Genomic DNA, 17,505 nt, shown 5'->3' on the forward strand with positions numbered 1-17,505 from the left:
TTCTTGGGCCTCTGGCCTACAGTGAGCACTCCTTTCTTCTTAATATCTATACTACACTTTCTCACATCTGTGTATATTGTTACATATTTTTCAGCTGTTTGACTTGTGTGGCGCTGGAGGCTGTAACTATTGCCTCTACTACCTCTGTATGCACACAGCACCTAGCAGAGTGGTTAGCAAATAGACGATGGTCAGTTAACACTATCTGATTAACTGGAGTCAGTAAATGCTTCCCTTAATCAAAACTCACAGGTTTACTAGACCCAACATGTCCTTCAGAGAAAGGTTCTAGCCAGTTTTGCTCTGTGAATTATTGTTAAAATCATAATCAAAGTGTGATTCATAGCAAAAAAAAAAATCCAAATTCAACAAACTGAGTCCTCTTGGCATGCTCTGCACATAGAACAGGAAACATCATGACATTCGGAAGGTGCCCGACATCTCAATTCACAGGCAAAATGATATTTAAAAAGCATCTGTAATGGTGACACAGCCAACGTATACAAAAAAGCTACAAGTAACATTTACGTGAGGGAGAGAGAAGCCTTCTCACGTGTAAGATCAAAATACCAGCATCATTCTCAAGCACATTTTAATTTTACTCTACCAGCTATTTCATTCATTTAATCAATCTATTTTGAGAGTGGCCATGGAAGGCCTCTTGGAGGAGGTGACTTTTGAGCCAAAACCTGCACGATAAGCCGGAGCAGCAGACCAGACCAGGGGACATACCCTGAGAAGCTGCCCACTGTAGGCAGAGGTAAACACACGACAAATTGAGTTCCAATAGAATTGGTGTTATGGCTTGAATTGTATCCCCCCAAAAGATGTTAAAAGTCCTAATCCCCAGTACCTGCAAATGTGACCTTATTTAGAAATAGGGTCTTTGCAGATGATCAAGTTAAAATGAGGTCATTTGAGTGGGCCCTCATCCAGTATGACTGACACCTTTAAAAGAAAAGATTTGGACATGGAGATGTGCCCACAGAGAGCACACCATGTGAACCTGAAGGCAGAGATCCAGGTGGTATGTAGAGCCACCGAATGCCAAGGCTGCCAGCAAACCACCAGGACCCAGGTGAGAGGCCTGGGACAGTTTCTCCCTCCCAGCCCTCAGAAGGGACCCACACTGCCGACACGATGATCTTGGCCTTCAGCCTCCAGAACAATGGAACACTTCTGATGTGTAAGCCCCCAGCAGGTGGCACTTCGGTGTGGCAGCCTGGGCAGACCCATCCAGTGGGTATCAGGTGTGGTATTTACAGCACACCGAAAGTCACCTTCATCCCATTTTAGCAGCAGAATCCTTGTCCTAAATAGAATTGTACCTGGAACCCCAGTATGTTAAGACATTAAAAGGATGAAAGGGATTACTCAGAATACTTCATTGCTTGCTAAACCCATGAGCACCCACCTCCTCTGATCCCTAGACTTCTTTGCAACCCTGTTTGAAAAGGACTTAAAAGGAAACTACCAACAACAAGAAAACCCACAAGTCAGGCTGAGGCCAGAATACCTGGGTGGGGGAAGGGGCCATGGTTTCCACCACTGTCCTATTAAATGGGCCCACCACCAGCACCCCTTGTGAGTACTATGAAAGGGAGGCACTGTGGGCCTTTCTGTAGGGATGGGGGAAGCCAACTCGGAGTGGCTGACTTGCTGAAAGCCCCTATATTTGTTTACCAAGGCCGCCATAACAAATACCACAGACTTGGCGGCTTCAACAACAATACTCCATTTCCTCCCGGCCCAGGCTAGCAGATATCCAAGCTCGAGGTATCAGTGGGTTTGGTTTCACGAGGCCTTTCTCCTGGGCTTGCTGACGGCCGCCTTCTCACTGTGTCCTCACAAGGCCTTTGCTCTGTGCGCACATCCCCCAGTGTCTCTCTCCTTCCAAATCTCTTTTTACAAAGACGCCTGTCAGATTGGATTAGGGCCCACCCTAATGGCCTCGTTTTAACTCAATTAACCTCTTTAAAGGCCCTATTGCCATATACAGCGACATTCGGGAGGACTGGAAGTTAGGGCTTCAACAAATGAGCTTGGGGGGGACACAGTTCAGCTCCCAGCAGCTCCTTAAGGAGAAAGTCACAGAGCCCACATTCCATCCCAGACTTTGGCTCCAAAGGCCATTTTCCTTGGATCGCACTGCCTGCCTCTTAAAAGTCCTCTTTATTTGCTATAAAAGAAATAACTTGAACAATAAGAAAAATAAATTAAAGTTCTTTGGTTTGTTTCTTTTATAAGACTCTGTTAAGGTTCCAGGCCATCCCTAGGAAGTGCCCAGGGTCATTGTATCAGCAGGGCCCCAGCTGTGAGCCCAAGTTCATGGGCCACCTCCCAGGGCTGACTAAAGCACTAGAAAAGGGGTACACCCCCAGAGCTGGCCCAATCTCAGCCTCACTGACATATGAGAGGTTTCCTGAGACCCGCTTTTCCTCTCTGTATCTCATCCTCGGGATGGCTTACCCGGCCAAGTCAAAAAGTCCTGGCCAACACTCATGAGTGAACACTGGCAGTGCCCGTCAGAAAGGCCCCTGACTTCTCAGAAACACAGGTCCTTCCCGCTGTTACCCAGGCCTGCGGCAGCTGCTGTGCCCACTGGGTTCATGGAACCATCTTCAAACGTCTGCCATGCTCTATCCTCCATGGCTTCAAACACCAAATCAATAAGAGATGGCACCTTGCTGTGCCCCTCCCCAGGTATAAAAGCAATGCTGCGAAGACTGAGATGACAGGGACCTTAATGAGCACTGTTCTGGAGGCCAACAACGGGGGTGTCCAGGGTGGTCCTCCTTTACCAAGCACAGGGACACCCCCAAAATAAGAATTCTAAAGTGAGCAGCCAGGCAAAACATGTATATACCAAATACCATGCCAGGGGGATGAGGGCTAGAAATTGAGCGTGGGCCCAAAATTCATCAGGGAGACAGAGCTGGTCAAAAATTAGATAACCAAACAATAAGAGGTCCAAAATGCCGTCATGACAATTATCATTTTTTTAAAGGAAATGCAAAAAGTGTCAACATGGAGTGGACGAAGAAGGGGAGAAACATCAGAAAAGATTTAAGGAAGTGATAAGAGGGGCGACAATGACTATGAGAGGATAATAGCATGTGACATCTGTTATATTACACATTCGCATGTCACATTTGGCACATGGTACCAAGTGCCAGATGCCACACTCTTCTATTTCAGAGCCCCACTGCCAAGTAACTACTGCAACCGCCTCAGTAGTGAAGGTACATCCCTACCCACCCCAGTTCTAAGTGAGACATGCCAGCAAACATTACCGGAAACTTGCCTGCCTGGGTACTGTCTCCGCATTTATATATGTACTTCTTACTCCATGGTTTAAAAAAGCAAAAAGCCAGTTTGGGGCCAATCCCAGCAGAAAACTAGTAAATACATATCCCCCCAAGAACCCCCAAAGCTGATGGTCACTAGAGAGACTGTGATCTCCTCTTAACCAATCATGGCCCTTCCCATAGATGAGATCAACCTTTGTGTTCAATTTTTTGTATATTTTTAGTGTTTGTATATGCACAGAAAATTTCTAGAGAATGAAAACAACAAGGAAAGAGTAAAGTAGGGAACTTTATTTAAGCTGTTCTGTACCATTTGAATGTTTTTACCACAAGTTTATCATTTCATCATTTTAAACACATGTAAGAAAAATCTGTGAGCAATGAGAATCCATGAGAACATAGGCTTAAATTTCTTATCAGTGAATCTAACTTTTTTTATTGAAGTATATAGTTGATACACAATCTTATATTGGTTCCAAGTATAGAACACAGTGGTTTAACAGTTATCCATATTATTAAATCCTTAGCCCTACTAAGTGCAGTTACTATCTGACAATATAGAAAGATGTTCCAGAATCACTGGCTATATTCTCCATGCTGTACTACCATCCCCATGACCAACTTATATTATGATTGAGAATTTTCATGCCCCTTTATCCACAATCACCTCCCCCATGGTAACCACCAGTCATGTCTTGGTATCTGTGAGTCTACTTTTATCTTGTTCATTTTGTTTTGTTTTGTTTTTAGATTCTACAAATAAGTGAAATTATATGGTATTTGTCTTTCTCCACCTGTTACTTCACTGAGCATAATACCCTCTAGGTCCATGTTATTGAGAATGGCAAGATTTATTTATTTTTTATAGCTGAATAATATTCCATTGTATATACATAACACATCTTCTTTATCCATTCATCTATTGATGGACACTTATGTTGTTTCCATATCTTGGCTATTGTAAATAATGTGGCAGTAGACACAGGGGTGCATGTACCTTTTTGACTCAGGATTTTGTTTTCTTTGGGTAAATTCCTAGAAATGGAATCACTGAGTCATATGGCATTTCTATTTTTAGTTTCCTGAGGAACTTCCGTACTGCTTTCCACAGTTGACTGCCCCTAATTAAATTCCCACCAGCAGTGTAGGAAGGTTCCTATTTCTCCACATTCTCACCAACACTTGATATTTCTTGTCTTTTGGATGGTGGCCATCCTTACTGGTGTGAGGCGATATCTCATTGTGGTTTTGATTTGCATTTCCCTGATAATTAGCGATGTGGAGCATCTTTTCATGTGCCTGTTGGCCATCTGAATTTCTTCTTTAGAAAAATGTTCAGATCCTCTGCCCATTTTTTAATTGGGTTATTAGGGGTTTTTTTGGTGTTCAGTTGTATGAGCTCTTTATATATTTTGGATGTTAATCCCTTATCAGATAAATCATTTACAAATATATTCTCTACAGTGAACCTAATCTTAAAGGAAGATTCACTGATCTTTCCAGGCTGTAATTCCTATTCAGGAAGTTGCCTGGTACAGCTAAGAACGGTTTTCATGAACAAGGCCTGAAACCTAAATAGTTTCTTATTAGTCATCACTTATTCAGAAAACCAAAGAACTTTCCATGCCCCATTCTGCGAGCTTAACGCATAATCGAATTTTTATCAATGCATTTCCCATAATTTTAAAGGGCAAATGTATGTAACATAATCAAAATATAATTCAGCCCATTACGAATTAGGTGTCTTCTTCAGTGAATGCTAAAACTTCCTTATTTCTTTAAGGAAAGAAAAATGGTGAAAAGGGCATAGGTACACATATATGGATCCTCATCACAGTTCTGCATGGAACAGCAAAAAAAGCTGGAAATGAATATACACAACTGGAAACTGAGTGAATAAATTATACTGTAGCCATACAATGAAATATTATTCAGATATCAAAAACTTTGTAGCTCTATATCAGAGATATGGTAAGAGATCTGTAGCATATTTAAGCTTAAGAAAAGTTTATTTAAACAGCATTTGCAGCAAGGCCCTATTTGGAAATGACATACAAACACGTACATGAATGTTGGAAAAGGTTAGAAGGAAATAAAGCATAATGTGAACAGTGGTTATCTGTGCACGATAGGATAAAAGAATTCCTCTGTGTATATTTCAGCTGATCTCTATTCTAACTTTTCTACAAAACATTTCAATTGTGCGATTAAAAAAAAAAACACTGGCTATCTTATCCTTCCTTGGAAGCCCCAATGCTCTTCCATGGAAGCAAATTCAATATGAAACGTGTTGCTTGTTCTCCTTTCCGCTCCTTTGTGGGTCTTTTGATCGTTTTTCTGATGCTTTAGGAACTACAGAGAAGGGAAATGACAGGTCTGACATTTCAAGTTTGTCTTTTTCCTCCTTTTAAATGCTGCTCTTCTCTTCTGGCCAGTGGTTCCTAACCAGGAGCAAATGTGTCCCAGGGGACATTTGACAGTGTCTAGAGACATTTTTCACTGCCACAACTGAAGGAGGAAGGGATATGGGTGCTACTGGCGTCTAGTGGGTAGAAGCCAAGGATGCTGCTAAACGCCTACGGTGCACAGACCCCCTCAATAGACTTAAACGGCCCCAAATGTCAACAATGCCAAGGCCAAGAAACCCTGTATTAAGTGTAGTGAGTCTTCAGACATCTTCCTAATCTTCCATGAATACCGTCCTCAAATAGCTGTGTAAGAATGTCTCTGGTATCATGGAAAACACACCAATCATGGAGATAGAATATCTGAGTTGAATCCTGGATCAGCTCCTTTTCTGGCTGGTGAGCACATTATCCTGCTGATCTCCCATCCTCCTTCGTAAGATGGAAATACCACCACCCACCTCACAAGGTGTACAAGGAGCATCACCACAATAACATAGGAGGAAGGATTTTGTACACCAGGAAGCACCATGCACCGTGAACGGTAGTATCACGCTACAGCATTAACACATTTCACAATGAAAGCACATTTAGGGTTTCAGCAGATATTCGCCTGGCACACTCGTACAGCCCATAGTGACACATCACAGCAGTAGGTCTGCTCAGTACTGAACCTGAACAAGAGTGCTTTTTCTGATACTACATATTCTTTGGCCCAAGTTGTGAGGAGCAGAACTTAGTGATCAAGTGACAGGTGTGAAATTAGACTCCCAGGAAAGAATCCAGCATTACCTCTTCTAACCTGGGTGACAGTAGAAAGTGACACAGCTTCTCTGTGTCCTCAGTTTCCTCATGTGTCTATCCAAACCAGGACATTTCTGAGCAAACTAATTTATCATATGAACTAGGAGATTTCAGAGCGAAAGGGGGTGCTATCAGTGTCAATGCTAGGACAACAGACATACACCAGAAGTGTCTGTCCCCCAGCAAACAAGGACATGAGGTCACTCCAAAGATAAAGAATTAACAGTACCTACCTCACAGGCTCATTAGGATGACTATATCAGATAAAAGAGGCAAAACACATGGTACACACTATAAAATGCTGGCTCTGAGTTTTTCCTTTCTCCTTCCATTCATTCAGCAGGCATTTAGTGCCCTGGCATGACAGTGGACGCCAAGAAAGGAACAGTAAGTCAGATACACCCAAGCCCTGTCCCCAGCAACGTGCCTCCTCTTGTTCAACATGTCTGTTACAGTCTCAGGACTCTTCTTACACATACACTGTCACAACACATGCAGAACTAAACACAAACCCACGGTGAACACTATAGGTCAAGGACGCCGGGAAACACATACCCAATGTGTAAGAGTCCAAAGTCTCCTTCACAAAAATGAACAATGAGTAAGAGTTTATCTGATCAGCAAAGACAAAAGAATTTATTACCGTCCCAAAGTCCCTGATCCAAGCATGTGAACGTAGCCACTCCCCTTCATTTCTACACACATCCCATGACAACAAATTGTGTAGTCTGTCCATCAAGGCAGCTCACAGAACCATATATTATGAAAGCCAAGTTCCGTTAGCTTGCTTTCATAATGAGATGCATTTATGTCTTTTGCCAAGTAATAAGCAGCTTGATTCAGTATGCTAAAACAATTTCCTCTGTAAGTCGATACACACTCTGACAGACGGACGTTCCTTATTTTACACAAAAGTTTATTGACATCTAGGGGCCTGGGACTCCAATCACAAATTCCCACCCCTCCTCTCCAACTCCTACCCCATTTCAGTAAAATTGGTCTGGATTGCTGTCACCATAAATCTCATCCCCGAAAGTTTCCATACCCAACGGTGGGGCCCTGCCCTTTCCCCGCCTCCTCGTTCACATCTTAGCAGGCATGCCCTTGGCCAGCCTCTTTGTGCCCATTTCTGACAGCCCTTACAGAAAGCCTTGTTCCATCCCTTCCGTGCATTGTTGCAGCTAAAATACCAGTCAGGCCCCATCACTGGAAACACAAAACATGGACCTCTAAAAAAAGAGATTCTATCGAATAAGCTGCAGATGCATAATTCAGAACAAATCAAGAGTATACTAGTTCTGTTGTACTTCATGCCTGCCTTGATTCAAAGAAGCTTAAATCAATGGTGCAGGTTTTGATCTGTTGCCTGTTACACAAAAACGTTCAGTTTGTAAAAACTGAACAAGCTGCATTTTATATATGCATGCTATACTTGCATAAACATTTGAAAAATTAGCTTATGTCATGTAAACCTCCACATAAAGTAAACATAATTTTATATATCACTCATGCTGGGGTTTTTCAAACTGTTTCAAACTGTCTGTTGCCACCAACTATTGGGCCACACAACCAATTTAGAAGGTCCTCGCCAGCATTCTTTTTATCTTGGTAAAAACACTTAGCTTGAGATCTACCTTCTTAATAATGTTGTAAGTATACAATACAGTACTGTTAAGTGTAGGTACCAGGTTGTACAGCAGATCTCTAGAATGTATGCATGTCGCATAACTGAAATGTTTACCCACTGAAATTTTCCCCTCTTCCCCAGCCCCTGGCAATCAACATATGTAAACAGCCTAAATGCTCATTGGTGGATGAATGGATAAAGAAGCAGTGGCATACACATACAATGGAATATCATTCAGCCTTAAATAAAGAAGGGGATCCTGCTATATGCTGACCAACACTTTTTAAGTGGAATGGAGAATATGAGCACATCACACACAGTGAAGGCAATCACTGTTTCAGGGAACTCACTGCCATTACATGTATGTGTACATATATGTACATGTATACTAAGTTGCCAGGTGATTCTAACTGCAGGATATGGTCAAAAAAATCTGAGAAACATTGAGTACATCAATAAATGATACATGGATTTGGAAGCCAGAGAAACCTGAGTTCTGATCCTGGCTGGTTACAACCTACCTAACCTCTATGAGCCTCCACTTCACCATTTCTAAAATGGGGGCAATATCTTCACCTCCCCTGGAGTTGGTGTAAGGTGTCAGTGGAGCTGGCAAACAGCCCACCACAGAGCACTACTGAGACACTGCCCCCACTCCTGCCGCCATTTATGTGACGCCCTGGCTAGGTTCTTTACCTGTAGGAAGGACGCTTAAAGGAAATATACAAAAAGGAACAGTGTGAGTCTGAGCCCCCATCAAGTAACCCTTTCAAGGCCCTTAGGAGAACAAATCACTAACATTTGAGAACAGCAGGGCAGGCAAGAGCTATTGCCTAGCACACTGGGTGATAAATCATCCAGCTTTGGATTCTGACCAGAGGGAAAACCACTTTCCAAGATAAGAGGGTTTTCCCATAATTCTTGGCAGGAGGTGGGGAAAGGCAGAAGGGGAGGAAGGCCTCAGTGAAGAAATAAGCATTTATTTTAAGCAAATCATTTTGACAACAAGTGGTTTTCATTTTGAGAACAAAAATGATACTTAAAACAGAAGGTTACTCTGGGTACCAACCACAGGCTTGCCAGGAAAGGGAAACAGGGCTCTGGGGTCTGGGGTGCTCCCAAAGTCCCAGAGCAGTGGCAGGCAGATGGGGCAGGAAGGGCGCAGCACAGAAAATATGGGCCTGTCTTTATCACCTTGCAGTCACAAACCTAAAAGTCGTCCTCTATACTCATCATCTAAAGCCTCTACTCATTCGACAAATTTTATTGAGCATCTACTGTGTGTCTAGAACTAAATTAGGGGCTGGGGATATAGTGGAATAAGACAGACAAGGCCTCTTCCCATCCTGGGGCTAAAATTCTAATTGGGGAGACAGCAAGTACCAAGTAATCAATAAGTCAACAAGGGACTTACAGGCTGTGATATAAGTGCTCTGCAAGAAATAGATACAGTGATGTGACAGGAAGGCAGAAAGGAAACTTAAGATGGAGGAAGTCCCTTCAGATAACATGGCCCAGGAGGGCTCCTCTGAGAAACACCTGAAAGTGAAGCAAGCCAGCCAAGCAAGAGGTAAACAAAGGGCCCTCCCAGGAGTGGACACAGCAAGTGACTGGGCCCAGTGGCAGAAAAGGATTCAGCAGGAGCTGGAGCAGCCAGGATGCTGGTGTGATGGAAGGTGGAGGCCAAATGGGAGGGTGGCTGCAATGAGGCTGGAAAGGTAGGCACAGGCCAGAACACACAACGTGCCGCTGGTAGTGAGAAAGAAAATGATTTCAGTGAAGAACAACAGACAGTTACTGAAGGCTGGTACACTGTGATACAAGATGTGGATGTGGGTTAAGATAAAAGGTAGTCTTAGATCATCATACACAAAACAAAGTATAAAGATGATATGATGTCTCCAAAATCAATGATAAAAATGAGCACTGTTTTAGAGCTCAGGGATACAGTTATTGAGGAGTCTTGCCTGGTAGAGGCAATTTTAACCTAAATATGAGATGAAATACAAGGAATTCAATGGGGGCATGAGATGGGAGAACTTGTGACTGACAAGGGAACACTATTATTAGCAACTGACTCACAGTTAGCAAATATAAAGCACATGGTAAAACTAATTAACAGGCACTAGAAAGTCCCCTAAACACACACACACACACATGTTGGTGGAAAGGCAACTGGGAAGTGATCGATGTGCATGGTGGTTGCCTAAATCCATGAGCAGGTTAACTGAAACAACCGGATGGAGAGTCACCATGACACTGCCCTATGCCTCCTTCTGCAACAAGAATCAGATGAACTGCTGAGCGGCTGTCGTCAAGGTTTACTTTTCCTTTTTCTTCTCCCTTGGACCAGCTCAGTATAGGTATTTGTACCTTGGAAATTCAAAGCTGAACCAGAAATGGCTCTTCTGAATTATCACTCTCACCCTAGGACTCCAAACACAGCCTCCTGACGTGGGTCCCCAGTCACCACTATCTTTAACTCACAGGGCTCTACAAGAGATAGCATGACCCACCCACACCTTCTGCCCAGGACCTCCTTGCTCCTGGGGGGGGTCACCTGGCCATGACTAAAAGGGCAACCTGGAGCTGCGGGCCTGAACAAGGCCGACTCGCTGACCCCGACATCAAATCTACGGCACCAACCAAGAGAACTTGCTGGCCACAAAGGGTGCCCTGCAACGAGCCAGGGACAGCCGCCTGGGTGGCATTTCACAGAGCCCAGCACACTGTGCACATTGATGGCACAGCAGCCCGGTAAGGAAGAGGGGGTGAGGAGGCAAACCACATCCTTGGCAAGAGCTGCCAAGGGCCAGAGCTTTCAGAGCCACTACTTCAAACAATCAGCAATCCCGTGAGGGGCAATGATAGCAGCTTCCAGTTAAGAAAAGGAAGACAAGGAGAAATTTTTGTTAGTGGCCCAAGGCTACGATTGGCTAAGGGAGGATTTGAGCTTTGCCTGACACCTCAACTGGCACCTAGCAACGCGGCAATGCTCTGAACAGAGCCCACGCTGCCTTTCTGTCCCACCTCCTATCTCATTCTTCCTTCCTTCCCATCACAGGAAAGTTGGATTCCACACCTGCCTCCCTCCCAGACTCCCAAACCTGTCAGCTGCCTCAGAAATGTTACCTGCCACCCCTCCCACTTAATAGGGACCCTTCAGTGATGAGAGGGCGGCCTGCAGGAGGCTTAGCTGGCTGGGGCTGTGTGCCCTGTCCCCCTGGAAAAAACTCACCAGTAGCGGTCCGGAGAAGGAAAGAGCCATCGCACCAGATGACAGGGCAGTTCAAATCCTTATAAATGCCACTACAAAATGGGTTCAGCCCCAAGCCACCTCTGTCACAGATGAAGGTTGGGGAAGGAAATTCCCTTCTTCTACAACCAAGAAAACTGAAACCCAGGTCCAAGTGGAAAACAGTATTGCTCACCATTCCGGACCAAATTCCCCAACATGCCTGCCTCCCGGCCTACAAAGTAGTCGGGCAAAAGGCTACAAAAGATGCAGACATAATAATGATCCCAACAGAGGTATGGCCTACTTACAGTCATCTCAGAGGCATCTGCAGCACCCGGGCCCTGGGCTGCAGAAAGCTCCATTCTGTGGAGTACGCAAGGGTGATTTCAGGCTGACTGTGCCTGAACTCGGGGCAGGAGTGTGCTCCGTGCTTGCCGAGAACTGCAAGTCTCTCTGATTCACTTGGCAGCAGAATTATTCTAAGCATCCTGTCCCATACCCAACCCTCCTGCCCCTCCCACTACACATTCGCACTGGGTGGTTTTTTTTTTTTTTTAATTCTCTTCACTTATTTCTGTCACAAATCAAGTGAAACTCATTTTTCAAATTAATCCAGTCTCTGGCACTTGAGAGTGTGGAACCTTTATGACTGAGGAGGAGAAAGAGGAAGAGCCACCCAATTAGGAAGGAGTTGTAACCAACATCAGAGGGAAGAGAGCTGGAGAACCGCAAAGGCTGCAGTAAGAGCAAAATGGAGATGGTTTGAGACAGCTGAAACACCCCCACCCAGCCTCCAGGAGGGGACACGCACGGGAAGCAAAGGGCACATGGGGCTGGCTTCCTGCAACATCCGTTCTCACCACTAAGGGCTACATCAGCAACGCTCACTACTTACATGAGGACAGACCTCACTCCAAAACAGACGTGAACACAATTCACAAGTAAGTTATTCTGCAAAGCAGAGGTCTACCTTGATTTTACTGCATATAAAGCAAAATTTAATAAAGTCCGTGACAATATGAGTGAATGCTGAACCACTGTGTTGTATATTTGAAACCATCATAAGATTGTATATCAATGATACTTTAATTTAAAAAAAATTAATAAAGTCCAAATAACTGGCAGAATGTCTACTTGGTGCACTGAAGTGTGAATTGCACTTGAAAAGAAGTCAATTTTTGCTAATTTCAAGTTCATATAGTAACTCGAATACTGACATGTTCGGGACAGGATTTTATTTTTACCCCAAGGAGAGATTACAAGAGGCTAACTTCATAACTAGTTAAGAATGATTTCCTATTACTTGCTACTAGCCATATATTTAAACATTTCTATCCTAAAGCAAACAGGCTTTTCTAATGAGACTAAATCATTTATTTCCCAATAAGTTATTGTTACCATCATTCCCACTATAACCTACACCATCTCATTGTCCACAGGTAAACTTCAGTGTACCTCCTGGGCAAATTTTGATCAAGTCCTGGACTGTGAGATCAGACTCAATACTTTTCAGAGACGGAAAGGTACAGTCAGCTTTCCAAAATGCTCATGTATTATCATCACTCACAAGCCTGCCCAGCAGAGTGGCTCCCCCTGTCCCAGCAGAGCCCACTACCAGTCACGGGTGCCTGCCTCCCCACGCAGGGCCAATGCACAGCTCCAGGGGGCAGCCTAATTAATTCTAAGCCAATCATTGGATCAAGATGGGCAATAGGAACTAACCTCACCCAATCAGACTGCAGGGGAGAACTCCTCCATACCAGCTGTGCACAAGGAAGCAGAGGGGGCCCCACAACCACCCGACAGCCCCAGAGAAGCCAGCCCTTGGGTGAAGCTACTGCCAGAACAATGCCATGGAGGAGAAACAGCAAGAGCACAGGTCTCTGATGTCACACTACGCAGCTGATCATCCTGCCCTCAGGGTCCACCCTACCTGTAGCCTCCCAATTCTGTGAGATAACAAACAGCCAGGTTTCTGTTCTATCCAATCTAAAGCCCTGCTGACAAGGACGGGCTAAGCAATAGCTGGGCAGCCAAGAGCAGGAGTTTGCATTTAGGCAAAGCGATTCCTTGAAATTAATAATACACTCACAGAAACCGTTAAAGAAATGTTAATGTTAAAAGGGAGAAATTACAAACATGAGTGGTTGGATTGGGCCAGGCATGGAAATGGATAGTGACTGCAAACGGGCACGAGGTTTCTTTCGGGGGTAATGGACATGTTCGAAAATTTGGGGGTGATGCTTACATGACTCTAAATATACTAAAAACCATTCAATGGGGCCTTCAAATGACTGAATTCTATGGAATGCAAGCTAGATCTAAAAAAAAAACTTTAAAAAAAGCTACACGGGTGCAAATGCTGATTCAGGAAAAGTCAGCAGTTAAAGGAACTCGTCCTCCGTTCACATCTGACGGCAGCACACCTCTGCTTAAAATCCTTCCTTCAATGCTTCCCATTTACCTCTGGAGTCCAAGTTCCTTAGAAAGGCACGCAAGGTCCCTGTCACCCCCCCACACACCACTTCCCATTTCACTCACTGGCGAGGCTTCCTTCCAGACCCTTAGCAATCTGTTTCCCCTGGGCCTCTGCTCACAGTGCACCCGCTTCCTAAGTCCTCTCACCCTCCTCTTCCCCCGATCTAGTCCTCCCTGTCTGCCCAGGCTCTTAAGCCTCCCCCTTTTAGGCTCCCTTAGCCTAGGGGTGTGCACAGTGGGTTGGAAAGTTCATCTCTGGGTCTGGCTGCCCCACCAGGCTATACCCTAGCACAGCACTGGGACATGTCTAGACCCTCAGTGGACACCCACTAAACTGGTCTGACCTTTCTCCTCCAGGAAGGACACCAGCTTCTCCTGCAGATCACCTGTGTCATCGAGGCTGGGGTGGGAGAGTCAGAGCAGATTCTCACCCACACCCACTGTCCTCCAGAGACTTCAGGCTCAGCAAGGGACACAGGCACCCAAAATGTGTAAACGGAACTATGTGAGAAATCTCTTATCCCGACCACAGTGAACACTTCTTGCTTTCCACTCGGACCTTCCCTGAGGCAAAACGTTAACGTAACCAGGCACAAGGTCTCTCTCACTGTATAACTTTCAAAAAAGGAAGAGAAGGAACTTTTTTTTCTGATTCAGGGTTTCCCTTATTTTTTTTAAACACTTAGACAACGTAAGGAGCTGGCATAAAGAAAGTCAGAAATGCAATAAGGATGGCTAATACTTAGTTTGGAAGAAAGACTGCACTTTTTCAAAGGGACCCAACATATTGAGAAATGCTGGGAAGATCTGCACCTGGTGTCTCATCCGCCTGCATGGTCTCAGGGGAAAAGATTAATAGTAAGATTTAAGAAATGTTAGAAAGCCAGTTGCTGGAGAGCCTACGTTACCAAGAAAGGGAAAGGTGGTCCTGTGAAAGGGGTGGCCCGCCAAACGCCACTGTGGAATCGGTGTCTCATCACAACAAAGATGTCACCCAGCTCTGCTCTGTAGCTCGTTGCAGCTCTCCAAACACCACCAGGAATGAAACCGCAAACCCAGCAGCGTAGGAAAGAGCTGAAGTAACAATTTAAATACTTGCGATGGTAATTTCAAGGCCTACCTCATAATCCTGACTCCTCTTTTCCATATTTGGACCCCAGCTTCCCTGGACGCACTCCGGGAGCCTTCACAGACATTATCTAATGTGAAGCAGGTCAGCAAACTACTATTAAGTACTCTTTTTTTTCTCTCCACACACTCTTGAGTTACGCCAGTGTGGATGCAATCATAAAAAACTGGTCAATTCCTTTCCAAGGGGGTGGCTCATGTAGTTTTGGTCAAACAGGAAGCTCTCAGGATGTCAGAAACACTTTAAACATTTAATCTGACTCCTACGATGAACTTTGCAAAATTGTCATTACCCTCCCCCATGCACCCCCATAAAAAAGCAAAGCTGGCAGATTTACTATCAAAGCACTTCGGTAGCTTTCCCCCACCCCTGCCCCCCAAAATACTTGCCTGGCCTCAGCCCTAGTGATTCTCATTCAGTGGGTTTGGTGTGGGCCTGGGAATCGATGGTGCTTACACTCCCAGGTGATTCAGTGATGGACATGGTCCTGAGATGAAGGGCTGGGTCTGAAAGGGTGTGGCACCCACCTGGGAGCTTGTTAGAACTGCAGAATCTCAGCCTGCCCTCACCCACCCAGCCCCAGCCCAGACTCCCTGAATCCGAATTTGCAGTTTACCAAGATCCCTGGGGATTCATTATGACACACTGGAGTTTGAGAAATCCGGGCTACCCCATCAGCTGGCTTCAGAACTGCCTAGACTGTGTTTTGTCTGTTTCCCCTTCATAAGTGGGGGAAGAGGCAGTGGGAGGTCACCATCAGAATTCACATTCCAAAATGTTTCTGGATCTTACTGATAAACAACAAGGTCAAATCCTGCTCCCTCCCTCTCCACCCTCCCAGAAACTAGCAGTGGTCAGACTAAATGTAAAGAGAGTCAAAGACTAGACACAGCCTGTTTTTTCAATGAAAGCAATGCATTTTTCCATTTGCACTGGTGGCATCAACACTTGCATCACGGCGCATGTTTAAAGCTACGAGCCACACTCGACTCCTATACCGTCAAAGCAGCAGAACCTGCAAAGTCTTCGAATATTAAAGAGCTTTACATGGACTCAAAGCACACCAGAATAAATAATTCTTGGAACTAATGAGAGCTACTAATCACATCCATTCTTAAAGATCAATAGCCTTCAAGAAACTTTTTAAAAATTCATATGCTTATTTCCCTTCTTCAAATAACATTACAAGGCATTCACAGGAAGTCGTGGCTCCAATGAGTGTGGCTGCATGTTTTAAAAAAACCCTCACAGTGGCCTCACACCCAGCTTAGCCAAGATTCCCAGCAGGTTCTCAGAACCTGACAGATTTGGTTACCCCCTGATGCTAATTATGGTTTGTTTTGTTGTCACTGTTGTAACAAGGCCAAGGCAAAGGCCACCCAGATAATCCTAGTACAACTAGGAGTGAGAGTGGGACTCCACAGTCTAACCACCCACAGGCTCAAATCCAGCTCTGGCACTGTGTTCCCCTGGGCAAGCTACTTAACTTCTCTGATCCATGGAAAGTGCTGTACAAATTTGCTGTTTTTCTCACCAGCATGTAGAACTGTAAATAGTACAGATAATAGACTATGCGCACAGCAGTACTCAGTTATGACACTGGTCAGCGACCATTTGCACTTCTTTTAATGAATGCTTTGTTACTAAACACCAGCAACCTTTGGGGTGTCAAGAGAGGTGCTTGTGAGAAAGTTTTTTCCTTTCCTCTAATGGCAAAAAATCAGAAACCAATAGATATAATCACCCCCTTCTTCCAATGTAAAGTTCTCCACCTCCAATCTTGTAGTTAATATGGTTTATTTATAGTGTGACTTACTTATTCTCAAAGAATAAACATTATTACAGAAAAATATGCAAAGTATTTGAGTCGGTGAAAACTGCAGTCTACAAAACTGTAGACTGGTACCAATTACATAACAGTTACTGAGATCACAAATGCTGATTTTCAGAATGTTCTGGGTAGACAAGTGCCAGATATTGCCGTCACAGTATTGACACTGTATAGTAACATATGTAGTAGTAAGATAGCAGAGGGAATTCGGATGTTAAACTATTTGAACTACCCATTTTCCATTTTCATCTGTTTTTAAACACTCATGACAAATGAACAAATGATAGACTGTTCAACCCGTACATTAAATCCATTTCTCTAGGCAGTTTCACCAGCCAATACTGTAACATAAACTGAGTTACCGTTAAGAATTAGATGACTATGTTCATTTTTTTTTCAATCAGAGGCTTTACTTTTTAACAATACCCATCCTTCCAGTTAGTTCTTACAAGGCAATCATGTGAAGTCAGGCTCCTGGGGTGCAAACATCAAAGTTGACCTTCAATAGATCTGCAATCTCCATCAAGTCAGGTAACCTTTCTGGGCTTCAGTTTTCCCATCTATAATACAGGAATAATCACTACCTAGGGTCGGGGATGGGGGTGAGGATTAGTTGAGTTAATACACTTCTCTACAGTTGTGAGGGGTAAGTAATACACTTTCACTGGACAAATAATGAGGCCTC

General features: G+C 44.3%; 1 protein-coding gene across 7 annotated transcripts in view; it reads right to left on the reverse strand.

Moving 5' to 3' along the window:
* Positions 1 to 17,505, reverse strand: part of SH3KBP1 (SH3 domain containing kinase binding protein 1) — a 315,550-nt gene that overhangs the window by 217,474 nt on the left and 80,571 nt on the right. Inside the window, exon 1 of one of the 7 annotated variants that reach the window (XM_057496049.1) lies at positions 11,691 to 11,838. The exons of the other annotated variants lie outside the window; for them this stretch is intronic. Within the exon in view, the coding sequence (XP_057352032.1) occupies positions 11,691 to 11,744 (54 nt within the window). The 5' untranslated portion in view covers positions 11,745 to 11,838. Of the gene's footprint in view, positions 1 to 11,690; positions 11,839 to 17,505 lie in introns of those variants that run through there. 7 annotated transcript variants of the gene reach the window in all.

The sequence above is a fragment of the Manis pentadactyla genome, chromosome X, assembly GCF_030020395.1.
Source record: "Manis pentadactyla isolate mManPen7 chromosome X, mManPen7.hap1, whole genome shotgun sequence".
NCBI lineage: Eukaryota > Metazoa > Chordata > Mammalia > Pholidota > Manidae > Manis > Manis pentadactyla.